This window comes from Eubalaena glacialis, chromosome 18 (genome assembly GCF_028564815.1).
Source record: "Eubalaena glacialis isolate mEubGla1 chromosome 18, mEubGla1.1.hap2.+ XY, whole genome shotgun sequence".
NCBI lineage: Eukaryota > Metazoa > Chordata > Mammalia > Artiodactyla > Balaenidae > Eubalaena > Eubalaena glacialis.
The window spans coordinates 14,036,288-14,053,232 of record NC_083733.1 but is presented as its reverse complement, the minus strand read 5'-3'; the positions used below and the strand labels follow the sequence as shown (position 1 = coordinate 14,053,232).

Here is a 16,945-nt window from a genome sequence, read left to right as displayed (position 1 = left end):
AAAAAGAGAGGGGAAGAATATGTGCAAACTCTTTGGCCTGGCAGTATTACTTCTAAAAATTTTTCTTAGGAAAATAATCACGTCGACAAAGATTAACTGCATGAGTGTTCACTGCAGCATTGTTGACCATACTAAAAATTTGGGAGCACTTGAAGCATTCAATATGCGGGACTAGTTAATTAAGCCATAGTACATTCATGCAGTGAATTATATCACCATGAAAAACAGTGTCTTGTACACCCATTTTCATAGCAGCATTATTCACAATAACGAAAAGGTAGAAACAGCCCAAGTATCCATTGATGGATGAGTGGATAAACTAAATGTGGTATAATGGGATATTTTTCACCCTCAAAAGGAAGGAAGTCCTCACACATGCTACAACACAGATGAACCTTGAAGACACTATGCTAAGTGAAATAAGCAAGACATAAAAGAACAACTACTATATGATTCCATTTATATAAGGTACCTAGAGTAGTCATATTCATAGGGACATGAAGTAGAATGGTGGTTTCCAGGGGCTGAGAAAAGGGAGGAATGAGAGGTTATTGTTTAATGGGTAAAGAGTTTCCACTTGGGAAGATGAAAACGTGCTGGAGATGGATGGTGGTGATGGTTGCACAACAATGTGAATATCCTTAGCAGCTGAGCTGTACACTTAAAAACAGTAAAAATGGTAAATTTTGTATGTATACTATCACAATAAAAAAGTACCATAGAAGTGTATTGAATGAATAGAAAAATGCTCATGATATATATCATTTTAAGTGAGAAAAAAAAATGCCATGCTTACAATTTGTTATCTGTATTAATATCCTATTGCTACTGTAACAAATAACTACAAATTTAGTGACTTTAAAAAATGCAAATTTACTTTCTTAGAATTCTGGAGGTCAGAGGTCTAAAATGGGTCAACAGGGCTGCATCCTTTCTTGAGGCTATAGAGGAGAATCCATTTCCTTGCCTTTTCTTGCTTCTAGAAACATTATCTGCATTCCTTGGCTCATGGCCCCTTCCTCCATCTTCAAAACCAGCATCATAGCATCTTGTAGTCTGTCTGTCTGTCTGTCTCGTCTCTCTCTCACTCTCTGTCTGTCTCTCTCTTTGCTTTCATCATCACATCACCTGTCCTTACTCTGAGCATCCTGCTTCTCTCATAAGGACCCTTGTTATTACATTGGGCCCACCCAGATAATCCAGGGCAATCTCCAACATCAAGATTCTTAATCATACCTGCAAAGTCCCTTTAACATATAAGGTAACATATTCACAGGTTCCAGGGATTGGGATGTGGACCTCTGAGCAGGGGAGGCATTATTCAACCTACCACATAACCCATTCTTTTTTTATAAGAAATACGAATAAAATAGTTACATGTGCATACTTAGCAGGCATATGCTAACTGTAATCTCTCTGGAAGATCAAATTTCTTTTCTCCCTGCTGTTATTTCTGAATTTTCTGCTTTCTATTTAATAAGCAGGTATTTTGAATGAGAAAAGAAATCAACACAAGTTATTCTTTAAACCAAAAAAGTCTCTTCCCATTAGAATCAGAGACAGTAAGAGCTACAAGATTTTTAAAGCTCATCTGATAGAATCACTTTTTAAGCCGAGGAGAAAATCCAGAGGGGATGTGGGTTGCCATAGCACACAGCTCATCAGGGGTAGAATTAGGACCAGAATCCACGGTCCTAACTCCTGGCTCAGGTCTTGCCTCTCTTTTCTGCTGCCACCTCTGGCCACACGAGAGACTTAGAGGCAGAGACCTTGGAGAGATCACTGTCCAGTAGCCTCTGTTATAGAAGCTTCTTCTGTCTAGGGCACTGAGGAAATGAGAGCTGTGAAATTCAACCTCCTGACCTTTTTTAATAGGAAAGTCAGCCACTGCAGTCAGCATAGCCAAGTACTACAGTGCAGCCTGCCTGAACTTCGACTCCATCGTGCTGGAAGCCATCTCCGATGGCAACAACATCGCAGGGATCCGGGCCCGTGAGCTCTGCATCAGGGCCGCCATAGAGCAGTCCATGAAGGAAGAGGAGTCTGGTGAGAGCCATTTCCCCTGACTCTTTGTGGCCAAGTGGCCCTTACCCCACTGGTAATGCACCTTCTCAGTTTCCCCCACCGAGCTTTTCTCCACAGCCCCATTGAAGGCTGATTTATAACATGCTGCCAGTTAGCAGCCCAGAGAATTCTCTCCAGCAGACACCTGTGGCTCTCCTGGCTGCCCAGTGCACTTGGCACGGCAGGGAGTAGGGCGACGGAGGAGATGTGGCCCACACCTTTGGGAGAGACACCTGGAGGGGAGCAGACGTGTGCTTATTCAGAGCAGAGGAAAATAATGTAACAGAACTGCCAGCTTCTGTGAAAGACCAACTGTGGGATAGTTGGGTTCCAGCAAGCATGATTTGGGGAAGTTTTCATGGAAGTGGGCTTTGCAGGAGGAGGAGAATGTTGGCAGGCAAAGGTGAAGATAAGGACGTTCCAGACCAAGAAAGCAGGGAAGCTGGCAGTACATGAAAGGTGGGAAGGCAGGTTAAGGCCAATCATAGTTGGACTTAATGCCAAGATTAAGAATTTTGATTTTATTTTGAAGGAAAAGAGGAGTTGGGCAGTTTTCACCCTATGGGAGAAATGGTCTGAAAGTTGCAGTAGGAAAGGAGCTCTAGTGATGTCTTGTAATGGAAGAGAGGTGAAGCTGAATATGAGTGGGGCTGGACTGGCTGACCTGATAGCCGCCTGCATGGCAGGGAATTGAAGGAGGGGGAGGCATTCAAGATGTTCATACCAAGATTTCTGGTCACAGAAACCAGGAAGAGAGCAATGTCATTTACCAAGACAGGGAACATGGGAGGAGGAGAAAGTTTACTAGAAAGGAAAATTAATTGAGTTTTTAAACCCCATAGTAGTGAGGCCTTACCTCCCAGAGGTTAAGAATCCTGGCTCTCCCGGATCCTCTAAAGACCTACAGGGCAGGAGGGTGGCTGCTCAGTGGGAAAATCTATCAAATACAAAGCAGAATACTTGCTCAGAGTAGAATGTTTTTTATATAAATACTTAGAACAGCATGCCGTCATTCCTGATAGTGTCCCATGCCTGCTAGATGATAAAACTGGCTGGGGCTTTCAGGGGTGTCCCCTCCCCTTGATACCTTTGCATGGGATGCTTAGAGAAATGGAAGATTCTTTGCTGGGAAGATAAGAGAAACAGCTCTTTAGTGGTCTAGGGGAGAAAGAATAATTTTCTCTCTACTCTTCTGAGTTCTTGGCTGAGCCCCCCTGTAATAAAAAACAGATTAACAAGAGAAAAACAAACAAGTTTATTAACATGTATACTTCATGTACCATGGGAGATACTCAGGGGAAAATGGATGGCTTTAGAATTCAGAAGTAAATACCACCTTAATAGGGAAAGGGAAGGGGGATGTAGTCCTCTTAGGGGAGGGTAAATGGTTTTTAGGAAAGATGAGGGACCCTTACAAGAATGGATGGGAGATGTGGCTGTTTGTGATAAAGTCTTTCTGGGTGTGGTATGGACTTGAGTCTCTTCTCCTGTGATAAGAGTCCATCTCCCTAGTTGATGAAACTCTCTGGAAGGGGACTTGTGACAGTGGAGCTTCTTTTGGAGGTTCTGTCTTTAAGCAAATAAGGGGAGGTCAAGGAAAGCCACTCCCTGCATTTACTGTTTTTCAGGTGCCTACAGCTCAAAATAACCAATATGCCAAAGCAGCATATTTTGAGGTGGCATATCCTGAACTCCTGTAGTCATATTTTGGGGTGGCATATTCTGATACCATTTAGTGGGAACCACAGGCTGCATCACAATTCCAGTTCTCTTAGATTTTTTGTTTCCTTTTCTGTCAAATAAACTGCATTTCACAGAAGTCTTTGGAGCAGTGTTGACATCCCGTGACAAATCATGAATTTGAGCTCCCTGAGAAAGTAGTGTCAAGCTAAAGGCTTAATAACTGGGGGAGACTTCCTCAACAAGGTGAGGGGTGCCGCCGCTAGAGTAGAGGAAATCAGCCCAGAAAGTTCCAGAAAGAGAGGAGAGGGATGGATAGGGCAGGATGGGAGCTTGGGGAACACTTCACATTTTAGGAGGAGGTGGGGGCAGGGGGAGAAGCCAGGGGGGGCGGAGAAGGCAGAGTGAGGGTCAGAAAGGTGGGCAGTCAGGAGAGCTACAGGCAGGAGGGGGCCAGAAGGACTTTAGCGTCTCTCCGGAGCCCTGGTTGGAGTCTGGGAGACCCTTCCCGCTTTATTTTCCTCATAGCCCTTACCCCTAGTTAACAGACTATTTATTTTATTTACTTATTTTATTGTCTGCCTTCTCCACGCGCCCCCCCCCATCCCGCCCCGGCCAAGAATGTGAGCTTCGGATGGCAGAGATTTGTGTTAGTTTTCGTCACTAATGTATTCCCGGCATCTAGACTAGTGCTTGGCACATAGTAGACACAGAGTAAAGATTTATAAAAATGTGTTAAATCAGTAAGTGCATATAATCGGAGGTGGCTGAAGGTTCAGATAGAATGAGCCCTGAGAAGAGGGCCGCTGTAGTTCACAGTTCAGAGGTCACTGGCGACTTTGGAGAAAACCCTGTCAATGATGGGATTAAAGCCAGACCTGCATTTGCTGTTTGCTGTGGAGTCAGCAGGCTGTACTGAAGTGGAAGTGAACAGTCTAAACCTGTCTGTCCCACGCAGGACCCACCGGCCCCTTGAAATGTGCCTAGTCCAAACTGAGATGTGCTATCAGTATACAATACATGCTGGGTTTTGAAGATGTAGTAAGAATAAAAGACTGTAAAACAACACAGTAATCATTGTGGTAGGTTTCCAGGGCAGTCAGGCCTGTACTGTACCAGCAGTTTCAGAAATGATTACCCTCTGGGTTGGAAGAGAAAGTGGGGGAGAGTATCGTGGGATCCCCTGGGAAGATGAGCAGTGAAGAGCCCGGGGCTCCAGGCCAGGCTCTGCACACACCCGTCATCATCATCCGTCCTCAGTGGGTGGAGCCTCTTCTCTCAGCCCTGCTAAGCCAGCTGCAGGTGGAGATGACTTTGTAGTCTTCAAAAGAATCACACTACGTTTCAACTTGCCATCCTCGCTATTATTTCCTTATTATCCTAAGGTGACTTTTAATATAAACCCTCTCTCTCTGTGTAGCCCAGGAGGCTGCTGCTTTGAGCCAAAATGCCGTGGGACAAATACGACCGAGCAGTGAGACCCTGGGGAAGTTAACTTCAGAATCCACTCTGGTAACTCCCGAAATTAAACCTGCCAAGCCTGTGCGTGGGAGCGTGCTCATTACCAAAGGCAAAGCAGACAGCCACAGCTCTGTGTCTCAGAAGCAGCATCACCAGCACTCGTCCGAAACGCCACAGGTACAAATCAGGGCTCCCGGAAGGAAGGTTGGGATTTTTCCTCCCCGCTCCCCCCTTCTCTTTTTTCTCCTCCTCCTCGGCATCTTGCATCCAGGTTAGCACAACTTCATTCCTACAGGTGCCCTTGCCAGGCAGGCCTGAGTGCTGTCCCTGTACCACTCCTGAACGGAGTGTTCATCTAGCAGGTGTGAAACAAGTGCCTTTAATGTTATAGGCATTGGGTTGGGTGCTGGCAAAGTGAAGATAAATAAAGCAAAATTCTTTCACTCAAGCTGCACTAAGAGTCTGATAAGAGTGATAACCACACATTCAAATATATGCAATAAAAAGAGATTGGTGACAAAAGAGGTGTGTAAAAAGAATTAGGTTGAACCATATGAAACTGCCAATATTCAACCACTCGGGAACTCTATTGCAGCAATTTAATATGGCTCAAACTACTACTAAAGGCATGTGAAGGATGGAACCATGAATATAAGTTGTGGGAGAGCTGCAGGGGAGTCTTGGAAAGTCATAAAGAAGCCAGAGAGTTTGAGTCACATGCCGAGGGACTTCAAAAACAATCTCAGCAGGTGAGATGAATAGCAGGTGCTGAAGTCAGAGACAGTGGGTGGCGCAGTGAGAGACAGGTGGGTGATGAGTTGTGAGTGGGAAAGCCGAGTCAAATGAGTATAGGCTTCTAAGATATTTGAAAAAAAGGGAAAAGAGATCAAGTAGTCATTAGAGGAGCAAACCCAGAGTCAATGAGTTCTTTCTCTGAAAGGAGGTGGAGGCACAAGCAGGTCTATTAAGATAGCTCCTGGAGAAGTATAAGGTGATGATCTACCCAAGAGGGAATGAGATTCCAGGAGGAAACGGGGAGGGCAGGATTAAGCATAGTTGAGGAAGCTGGGAGCCATCTTCCTCTAGAGTCAATAAAGGTGAAAATAGATACAGCTACTTGTAGGGGTAGCAGGGTGGAAAATGGAGGTTGGAGAAGGTCTTGCTGAATGGCCCTAAGATGTATGCAGGATGCATGGTCTTTGCGGGCAGTGTTGAGGAAGTTGGGTTGCATAGCATGCTTGAGAAGAATGGTAAAGAAAGCACTGATGTGTCCACTGTGAAGATAGAACCAGAAATTGGTGGTGGACAAAAGAAAAGATAGTTGAAAGTGCTGATGGCCCAGGCAAGATGTGAAGCCATAACTTCACGGTTGTAAGATTTCCCTAAGCAGCCCCTGGCAGCCCTTATTCAGAGGCAGAGAGAGAAGTTGTCATCATTGCAGGTGTGGGGGTGTGCTCGGAACAAGGGTCAAGGGAGTTGAGAGTGGCATCAGTATAGGAAATCTGGCCTAGGTAGAGAAGGAATTAAAAGAAGGACAATAGAATGGGAGAAATAGGAAGAGTAAAAGGGTCTGTGAGTCTTGCTTCAGTCTGAGAGTGCTGTATAGGGGGAATGGGAGAGGTAGACATTTCAGAGAAGGTTGCTGAGGTGAATGGAGCAGAGGAGAGGAGAATCACATGTGTTGGATGGGGCAGGTGAATGGAGGGTTGGTGGGGCAAGTAGATGGTAGAGCACTGGATGGGGCATGTGGACAGAGTGGAGGTGAAGGTCTTTGTGTAAGAGGAGGTATGCTGGTTGGATGGGGCATCAGTGGGGTGGGATTTATGCCCGATGATGTCACAGTATCTTCACTTCAGTTGCATGTTCTTCTAGCACCTTGAAAACTGAAACCATTGACTCAATTTCTTCTGGAGCATCATCCTTTTAATCCTCTTCTCCAAGATCTAATATAATATTCTTTACTTAGATGTTTATGGATGAACTGAACCCATATATTTCTTAAATAGGGTATCATGGGAAATGATTTTCTTTGGTTCGTTTCTGCCAATCTGGATAGTAAAGCGAAGCTTTTCAGAACATATCAAAGGCAGCAGAAAATCCCAATTCTGACTCCTATCTAAATAGGAACTTAAAACCTGTTCAATATCACAGTAGAAATCAGAGCTCAAAGACCTTCCCCCACCCGCACTGCACATGTGTCTGCCTGCATTGCTCCAGTGTTACAGGATCAAGTGGTTTGGACAGCTGTCGCCTTGTCAGAGTGCTTTTCCTAGAGATGGCTGTTTGGTTTTCTTGAAGCTCTCCTAAAGCATGAACTCTTCAATGATGGAAATTGTAGTAATGGTGCAAATGGGAAGAAATGTGTACTATGTCACATGATGAAGAAATGACCTGTCATATAAGGTCATTTATTTATAAATCACCTTGTTCCAGGAAAACACCAGTTTGAAATCCTAATCTTTTGAATATTTAATCCAACACCCTGGCTCTTCAAGTCCACGGCCTCCTCAGCTACTCACTACCGTGGTCATATTCTAGACCTTATTCACTGTGACCTGTAGACTCATGATCTCTACATCACACATCCTACTTTTTGACAACCATCTTCTAACTTTCCGGATGACGTATTCTGGTACATAATGGGTCCCAATGAAACCTCCAATTCACATCTTCACTGCCTACCAACCCCTTCATTTCCTTTCTTACTCAGTTTGGATTCACGGTCCATCACTATAGGTGCTCCCTTTCCCATTCCCCTTCATCGTACTCTCAATTCTCCACCTCCTCCATGTAGGGCAGTTGAACGTAGCTAGAGAAAACTTTCATCTCTCCTGAATGGTCTTAATTTAAATTTAAGACCACAGGGATTGGAACCAAGATGGCAGAGTAGAAGGACATGCTCTCACTCCCTCTTGCGAGAACACCAGAATCACAACTAGCTGCTGGACAATCATCGACAGGAAGACACTGGAACTCACCAAAATGATACCCCACATCCAAAGACAAAGGAGAAGCCACAATGAGACGGTAGGAGGGGCACAATCACAGTAAAATCAAATCCCAAAACTGCTGGGTGGGTGACTCACAGACTCGATAACACTTATACCACAGAAGTCCACCCACTGGAGTGAAGGTTCTGAGCCCCACGTCATGCTTCCCAACCTGGGGGTCCAGCAATGGGAGCAAGAATTCCTAGAGAATCAGACTTTGAAGGCCACTGGGATTTGATTGCAGGACTTCGACAGAACTGGGGGAAACAGAGACTCCACTCTTGGAGGGCACACACAAAGTAGTGTGCGCGTCAGGACCCAGGGGAAGGAGCAGTGACCCCAGGGGAGACTGAACCAGACCTACCTGCTGGTGTTGGAGGGTCTCCTGCAGAGGCGGGGGCTGGATGTGGTTCACAGTGAGGACAAGGACACTGGCAGCAGAAGTTCTGGGAAGTACTCCTTGGCATGAGCCCTCCCAGAGTCTGCCATTAGCCCCACGAAAGAGCCCAGGTAGGCTCCAGTGTTGGGTTGCCTCAGGTCAAACAACCAACAGGGAGGGAACCCAGCCCCACCCATCAGCAGTCAAATGGATTAAAGTTTTACTGAGCTCCGCCCACCAGAGCAACAGTCAGCTCTACCCACCACCAGTCGCTCCCATCAGGAAACTTGCACAAGCTTCTTAGATAACCTCATCCGCCAGGGGGCAGACAGCAGAAGCAAGAAGAACTGCAATCCTGCAGCCTGTGGAACAAAACCACATTCACAGAAAGATAGACAAGATGAAAAGGCAGAGGGCTATGTACCAGATGAAGGAACAAGATAAAACCCCAGAAAAACAACTAAATGAAGTGGAGATAGGCAACCTTCCAGAAAAAGAATTCAGAATAATGATAGTGAAGATGATCCAGGACCTCGGAAAAAGAATGGAGGCAAAGATCGAGAAGATGCAAGAAATGTTTAACAAAGACCTAGAAGAATTAAAGAACAAAGAAACAGAGATGAACAATACAATAACTGAAATGAAGACTACACTAGAAGGAATCAATAGCAGAATGACTGAGGCAGAAGAACGGATAAGTGACCTGGAAGACAGAATGGTGGAATTCACTGCTGCGGAACAGAATAAAGAAAAAAGAATGAAAAGAAATGAAGACAGCCTAAGAGACCTCTGGGACAACATTAAATGCAACAGCATTCGCGTTATAGGGGTCCCAGAAGGAGAAGAGAGAGAGAAAGGACCCGAGAAAATATTTGAAGAGATTATAGTTGAAAACTTCCCTAACATGGGAAAGGTAATAGCCACCAAGTCCAGGAAGCACAGCGAGTCCGACACAGGATAAACCCAAGGAGAAACATGCCAAGACACATAGTAATCAAATTGGCAAAAATTAAAGACAAAGAAAAATTATTGAAAGCAGCAAGGGAAAAATGACAAATAACATACAAGGGAACTCCCGTAAAGTTAACAGCTGATTTCTCAGCAGAAACTCTACAAGCCAGGAGGGAGTGACATGATATACTTAAAGTGATGAAAGGGAAGAACCTACAACCAAGATTACTCTACCCGGCAAGGATCTCATTCAGAATCAATGGAGAAATGAAAAGTTTTACAGACAAGCAAAAGCTAAGAGAATTCAGCACCACCAAACCAGCTCTACAACAAATGCTAAAGGAACTTCTCTAACTGGGAAACACAAGAGAAGAAGAGGACCTACAAAAACAAACCAAAAACAATTAAGAAAATGGTAATAGGAACATACATATCGATAATTACCTTAAACGTGAATGGATTAAATGCTCCAACCAAAAGACACAGACTTGCTGAATGGATACAAAAACAAGACCCATATATATGCTGTCTACAAGAGACCCACTTCAGACCTAGAGACACATACAGACTGAAAGTGAGGGGATGGAAAAAGATATTCCATGCAAATGGAAATCAAAAGAAAGCTGGAGTAGCAAGACTCATATCAGATAAAATAGATTTTAAAATAAAGAATGTTACAAGAGACAAGGAAGGACATTACATAATGATCAAGGGATCAATCCAAGAAGAAAATATAACAATTATAAATATATATGCACCCAACATAGGAGCACCTCAATACATAAGGCAACTGCTAACAGCTATAAAAGAGGAAGTCGACAGTAACACAATAATAGTGGGGGACTTTAGCACCTCACTTACACCAACGGACAGATCATCCAAAATGAAAATAAATAAGGAAACAGAAATTTTATACATTTTAAAAAAAATTATTAGCACCTTTAATTATTTATTTATTTATTTGGCTGTGTTGGGTCTTCATTTCTGTGCGAGGGCTTCCTCTAGTTGCAGCAAGAGGGGGCCACTCTTCATCGCGGTGCACAGGCCTGTCACTATCACGGCCTCTCTTGTTGCGGAGCACAGGCTCCAGACGCGCAGGCTCAGTAGTTGTGGCTCATGGGCCTAGTTGCTCCGCAACATATGGGATCTTCCCAGGCCAGGGCTCGAACCCGTGTCCCCTGCATTAGCAGGCAGATTCTCAACCACTGCACCACCAGGGAAGCCCAGGAAACAGAAGTTTTAAATGACACAATAGACCAGATAGATTTAATTGATATTTGTGGGACATTCCATCCCAAAACAGCAGATTACACTTTCTTCTCAAGTGTGCACAGAACATTCTCCAGGATGGATCACATCTTGGGTCACAAATCAATCCTCAGTAAATTTAAGAAAATTGAAATCATATCAAGCATCTTTTCTGACCACAACGCTATGAGATTAGAAATGAATTACAGGGAAAAAAACGTAAAAAAATACAAACACATGGAGGCTAAATAATACGCTACTAAATAACCAAGAGATCACTGAAGAAATCAAAGAGGAAATCAAAAAATACCTAGAGACAAATGACAATGAAAACACGTCGACCCAAAACCTATTGGATGCAGCAAAAGCAGTTCTAAGAGGGAAGTTTATAGCTATACAAGCCTACCTCAAGAAACAAGAAAAATCTCAAATAAACAATCTAACCTTACACCTAAAGGAACTAGAGAAAGAAGAACAAACAAAACCCAAAGTAAGCAGAAGGAAAGAAATCATAAAGATCAGATGAGAAATAAATGAAATAGAAACAAAGAAAACAATAGCAAAGATCAATAAAACTAAAAGCTGGTTCTTTGGGAAGATAAACAAAATTGATAAACCATTAGCCAGACTCATCAAGAAAAAGAGGGAGAGGACTCAAATCAATAAAATTAGAAATGAAAAAGGAGAAGTTACAACAGACACTGCAGAAATACAAAGCATGCTAAGAGACTACTACAAGTAACTCTATGCCAATAAAATGGACAACCTGGAAGAAATGGACAAATTCTTAGAAAGGTATAACCTTCCAAGACTGAACCAGGAAGAAAAAGAAAATATGAACAGACCAATCACAAGTAATGAAACTGAAACTGTGATTAAAAATCTTCCAACAAACCAAAGTCCAGGACCAGATGGCTTCACAGGTGAATTCTATCAAACATTTAGAGAAGAGCTAATACCCATCCTTCTCAAACTATTCCAAAAAATTGCAGAGGAAGGAACACTCCCAAACTCATTCTATGAGGCCACCATCACCCTGATACCAAAACCAGACAAAGATACTACAAAAAAAGAAAATTACAGACCAATATCACTGATGAATATAGATGCAAAAATCCTCAGCAAAATACTAGCAAACAGAATCCAACAACACATTAAAAGGATCATACACCATGATCAAGTGGGATTTATCCCAGGGATGCAAGGATTCTTCAATATACGCAAATCAATCAACGTGATACACCATATTAACAAACTGAAGAATAAAAACCATATGATCATCTCAATAGATGCAGAAAAAGCTTTTGACAAAATTCAACACCCATTTATGATCAAAACTCTCCAGGAAGTGGGCATAGAGGGAACCTACCTCAACATAATAAAGGCCATATACGACAAACCCACAGCAAACATCATTCTCAAACATGAAAAACTGAAAGCATTTCCTCTAAGATCAGGAACAAGACAAGGTTGTCCACTCTCGCCACTATTATTCAACATAGTTTTGGAAGTCCTAGCCACAGCAATCAGAGGAGAAAAAGAAATAAAAGGAATACAAATTGGAAAAGAAGAAGTAGAACTGTCACTGTTTGCAGATGACATGATACTATACATAGAGAATCCTAAAGATGCCACCAGAAAACTACTAGAGCTAATCAATGAATTTGGTAAAGTTGCAAGATACAAAATTAATGCACAGAAATCTCTTGCATTCCTATACACTAATGATGAAAAATCTGAAAGAGAAATTAAAGCAACACTCCCATTTACCATTGCAACAAAAAGATTAAAATACCTAGGAATAAACCTACCTGGGGAGACAAAAGACCTGTATGCAGAAAACTATAAGACACTGATGAAAAAATTAAAGATGATACCAACAGATGGAGAGATATACCATGTTCTTGGATTGGAAGAATCAACATTGTGAACATGACTATACTACCCAAAGCAATCTACAGATTCAATGCAATCCCTATCAAATTACCAATGGCATTATTTTCAGAATTAGAACAAAAAATCTTAAAATTTGTATGGAGACTCAAAAGACCCCGAATAGCCAAAGCAGTCTTGAGGGAAAAAAACGGAGCTGGAGGAATCAGACTCCGTGACTTCAGACTATACTACAAAGCTACAGTAATCAAGACAATATGGTACTGGCACAAAAACAGAGACATAGATCAATGGAACAGGATAGAAAGCCCAGAGATAAACCGACGCACCTGTGGTCAACTAATCTATGACAAAGGAGGCAAGGATATACAATGGAGAAAAGACAGTCTCTTCCATAAGTGGTGCTGGGAAAACTGGACAGCTACATGTAAAAGAATGAAATTAGAACACTCCCTAACACCATACACAAAAATAAACTCAAAATGGATTAGAGACCTAAATGTAAGACTGGACACTATAAAACTCTTAGAGGAAAACATAGGAAGAACACTCTTTGACATAAATCACAGCAAGATCTTTTTTGATCCACTTCCTAGAGTAATGGAAATAAAAACAAAAATAAACAAATGGGACCTAATGAAACTTCAAAGCTTTTGCGCAGCAAAGGAAACCATAAACAAGACGAAAAGACAACCCTCAGAATGGGAGAAAATATTTGGAAACGAATCAACGGACAAAGGATTAATCTCCAAAATATATAAACAGCTTATGCAGCTCAGTATTAATAAAACAAACAACCCAATCCAAAAATGAGCAGAAGACCTAAATAGACATTTCTCCAAAGAAGACATACAGATGGCCGAGAGGCACATGAAAAGCTGCTCAACGTCACTAATTATTAGAGAAATGCAAATCAAAACTACAATGAGGTATCACCTCACACCAGTTAGAATGGGCATCATCAGAAAATCTACAAACAACAAATGCTGGAGAGGGTGTGGAGAAAAGGGAACCCTCTTGCCTTGTTGGTGGCAATGTCAATTGATACAGCCACTATGGAGAACAGTATGGAGGTTCCTTAAAAAACTAAAAATAGAATTACCGTATGATCCAGCAATCCCACTACTGGGCATATACCCAGAGAAAACCATAATTCAAAAAGACACATGCACCCCAGTGTTCATTGCAGCAGTATTTACAATAGCCAGGTCATGGAAGCAACCTGAATGCCCATTGACAGACGAATGGATAAAGAAGATGTGGTACATATATACAATGGAATATTATTCAGCCATAAAAAGGAACGAAATTGGGTCATTTGTTGAGACGTGGATGGATCTAGAGACTGTCGTACAGAGTGAAGTAAGTCAGAAAGAGAAAAACAAATATCGTATATTAACGCATGTATGTGGAACCTAGAAAATGGTACAGATGAACCAGTTTGCAGGGCAGAAATTGAGACACAGATGTAGAGAACAAACGTATGGACACCAAGGGTGGAAAGAGGCTGGGGGGTGGTGGTGGTGGTGTGCTGAATTGGGCGATTGGGATTGACATGTATACACTGATGTGTATAAAATTGGTGACTAATAAGAACCTGCTGTATAAAAAAATAAATTAAATTTAAAAATTTAAAAATTAAATAAATTTAAGACCACAAATCTCAAGTGGACCCTCAGATCTGCCCTAGTACATTTGCCATCCATCTCTTCAAGATAGCTGTTTTATTGCCATTACCACTCTCCAAACCTCTAAGACACTTGCCTCTTTCTCATTCTCAGCTACTGATCTCTCTTCTGACTTCATGGAGTGCACAGCAACAACCAGAAGACAACCACCTTATCCTCCCACCACCAAACCTACCAGCCAACCTTCATTCTAACATGGTGCTATGCCTTCCCTGCACCTGAGTAACTGCCCCTGCTCTTATCCAAAGCCTACCCCTGCACATGGGCACTGGACTCCACCCCTTCTCTCTCATTCAAGGGCTAAATCCCTGCAGTTGTGTCCTCTGTCTCATTTGTTTTTTCTCCCCTGTCTATTGAATCCTTCCTGTCATCGTCTATGCATGCTGTATTACCTCCCATCTTTAAAATACTTTCCCACAGCCCCAGATCCCCCTACAAGTATTACCTCATCTCTCAGCTCCTCTCCATAGCTATTCCTCCAAAGGGTTGCTGGATGATTGCCTCCTTGTCCTCTCCACCATTCTCTCTTCCATCAATTCCAGTGAGCCTTTGTCCTCACCACTCCACTGGCTACTCTTCTCAAGGTCATTGGCATTCATCTTGTCCAATCCAGTGGCCAGTTTTCTGTCCTCACCTCACATGACCTCTTTGGCAGCTGATAACCCCCTCCTCCTGGAAACGCTCTCTTTACTTGGATTTCAGAACACCATATGTTTCTACTTTCCCATCTACCTCATTAATGATGACTCCCTCCACTCCTCCAGTTTCTCCATCTCCTCCAGATTCCCAGGTTTTCAGAGTAGGCTAGGACAAAGTTATCTGCTCTTTTCTTTATAGATGATCTCATCCACTTCATTTCTTAAATATATTTTCAATATCCTTATGACTCTTAAATTTCTATCTCCAGCCCTAATTTCTCCCCACGCTCAGGTTCATATATCCAAACTCACATTAAATATCTCTACTGAATGGCTTCAAGATGTCTCAAAATTTATATGTCCAAAAATTGACACTTGCTTTCCCCCCAGAAAAACAAAACGAAAAGGCAAATGTTCTTCCTTCAGTCTTTCCTGTCTTAATAAATAACTTCACCACTTTCCAACTTGCTCAGGTCAAAACTCAAGGAGTCATGCTTGATGCCTCTCTTTCTTTCATATCCCATCCCAAATCCTATTGGCTCTACTTCCAGAATATACCCTGTATCAGCCACTTCCACCATGACTGTCCTCGTCCCTGCCGCCATCATCTGCTGCCTTGACCACAGAGATATCTAACTAACTCATCTTCCTGCTTCACTCTTGTTACCTTGTGCAGGTAGAGTGGTCTTTTAAAAAGAAAAACAAGATCATTTATCTGCCTCAAACATGCCAACAACTTCCCATAATACTTGGAATAAAATGCAAATTCCTTACCGTCCTACAAGCCCTGCATGTTCTGGCCTGACTGTATCTTCGACTTTAAGCCTGACCATCTTCCGCATTGCTCACTCAGCTGCAGTCGCCCTGGGCTCCTGTGTGCTTCCCACACACCCACAGCACACTCATGATGAGGGACCTTGCTGTTCCCTTTCAGAAAGACCTGTCTCTCAGGATCTGGTCTCTAAATAGCCATTGTTAAACCCTGTCATGGTTCTTTATTCCCTTAACTGATTGTTTTCTTCCTTGCACTCATCACTATCTGATATTATATCAGTGATTTGTATATTCATGTGCTCCTTTTCTGTCTCCCACCCCCCATTTGAACACAAGGACCACGTGGGCAGCAACACTGCCAGCCTTGTTTGTGGTTGTATCCCTGGTACTAGAGGGGTCCCTGGTGCATCCAAAGTGTTCAATAAATATTTGTTGAATTCATGAACAAATGTTTGCTGTTCGGTACACATATAAAGCACCTTCCACAGTGTTCCTGCTTGAAGGTTAGAGCAGTTCTTTAAGTGAGATAGGAGTCTTCCATTTTACAATGCAATCCCCATTTTACAGATGAGGAAATGAGACCCAGAGAGATTAGATGATTTTCCCGAGGTAACATGGCTCGTAAGTGTATGAGTTGTTGGAACACCAAGCTGGGTCCTAACTCCTGATCCTTCTTTTTCTGAACAGATTTCCTCCAGTCCTCTCCCCTCGGGACCCACGCAGCGCCGGCTCAGCGTCAGCGCCAGTATTGGAGGTGATACCGGGCTTGTGAGCTGCGTGCTCCCTGAGGAGCTCTTCACTCAGATCCTGGCCGAGCGTATTCAGGTACGTCCACACCCACCTGCACAGAGATGCAGGGCTCACACATCGTCCCCACGCTGTGAGCTGAGATTCTCAGCCATCACCCACCCACAGCAGCTCAGAACCCAGGGGTCTTGGAGAGGAAAGATGGGTTTCTTCACCCTCTTTTGTCCTTTTGACACAGCCCTTGTCAGTCTCTGACCCTGGCTCAGTCTGCTGCCTGAAGCCACTCACCTTAAAGGACCAGTGGGCAGAAGGTAGCGCCTTCAAAACACACACACACAAAGACAGACTCATGGTACAGCCCTACAGTGGTATGTTAAAAATTATAACGTGGGGCCATGAAAAGTTAGAATTTGGAGCTATGTTAATTGTGGT

General features: G+C 43.0%; 1 protein-coding gene across 1 annotated transcript in view; it reads left to right on the top strand.

Annotated features, from left to right (window-relative positions):
* Nucleotides 1–16,945, top strand: part of HYDIN (HYDIN axonemal central pair apparatus protein) — a 389,934-nt gene that overhangs the window by 285,598 nt on the left and 87,391 nt on the right. The window contains exons 40-42 of the mRNA XM_061172597.1: nucleotides 1,876–2,046; nucleotides 5,165–5,382; nucleotides 16,454–16,591. Of these exons, the coding sequence (XP_061028580.1) occupies nucleotides 1,876–2,046; nucleotides 5,165–5,382; nucleotides 16,454–16,591 (527 nt within the window). The remainder of the gene's footprint in view (nucleotides 1–1,875; nucleotides 2,047–5,164; nucleotides 5,383–16,453; nucleotides 16,592–16,945) is intronic.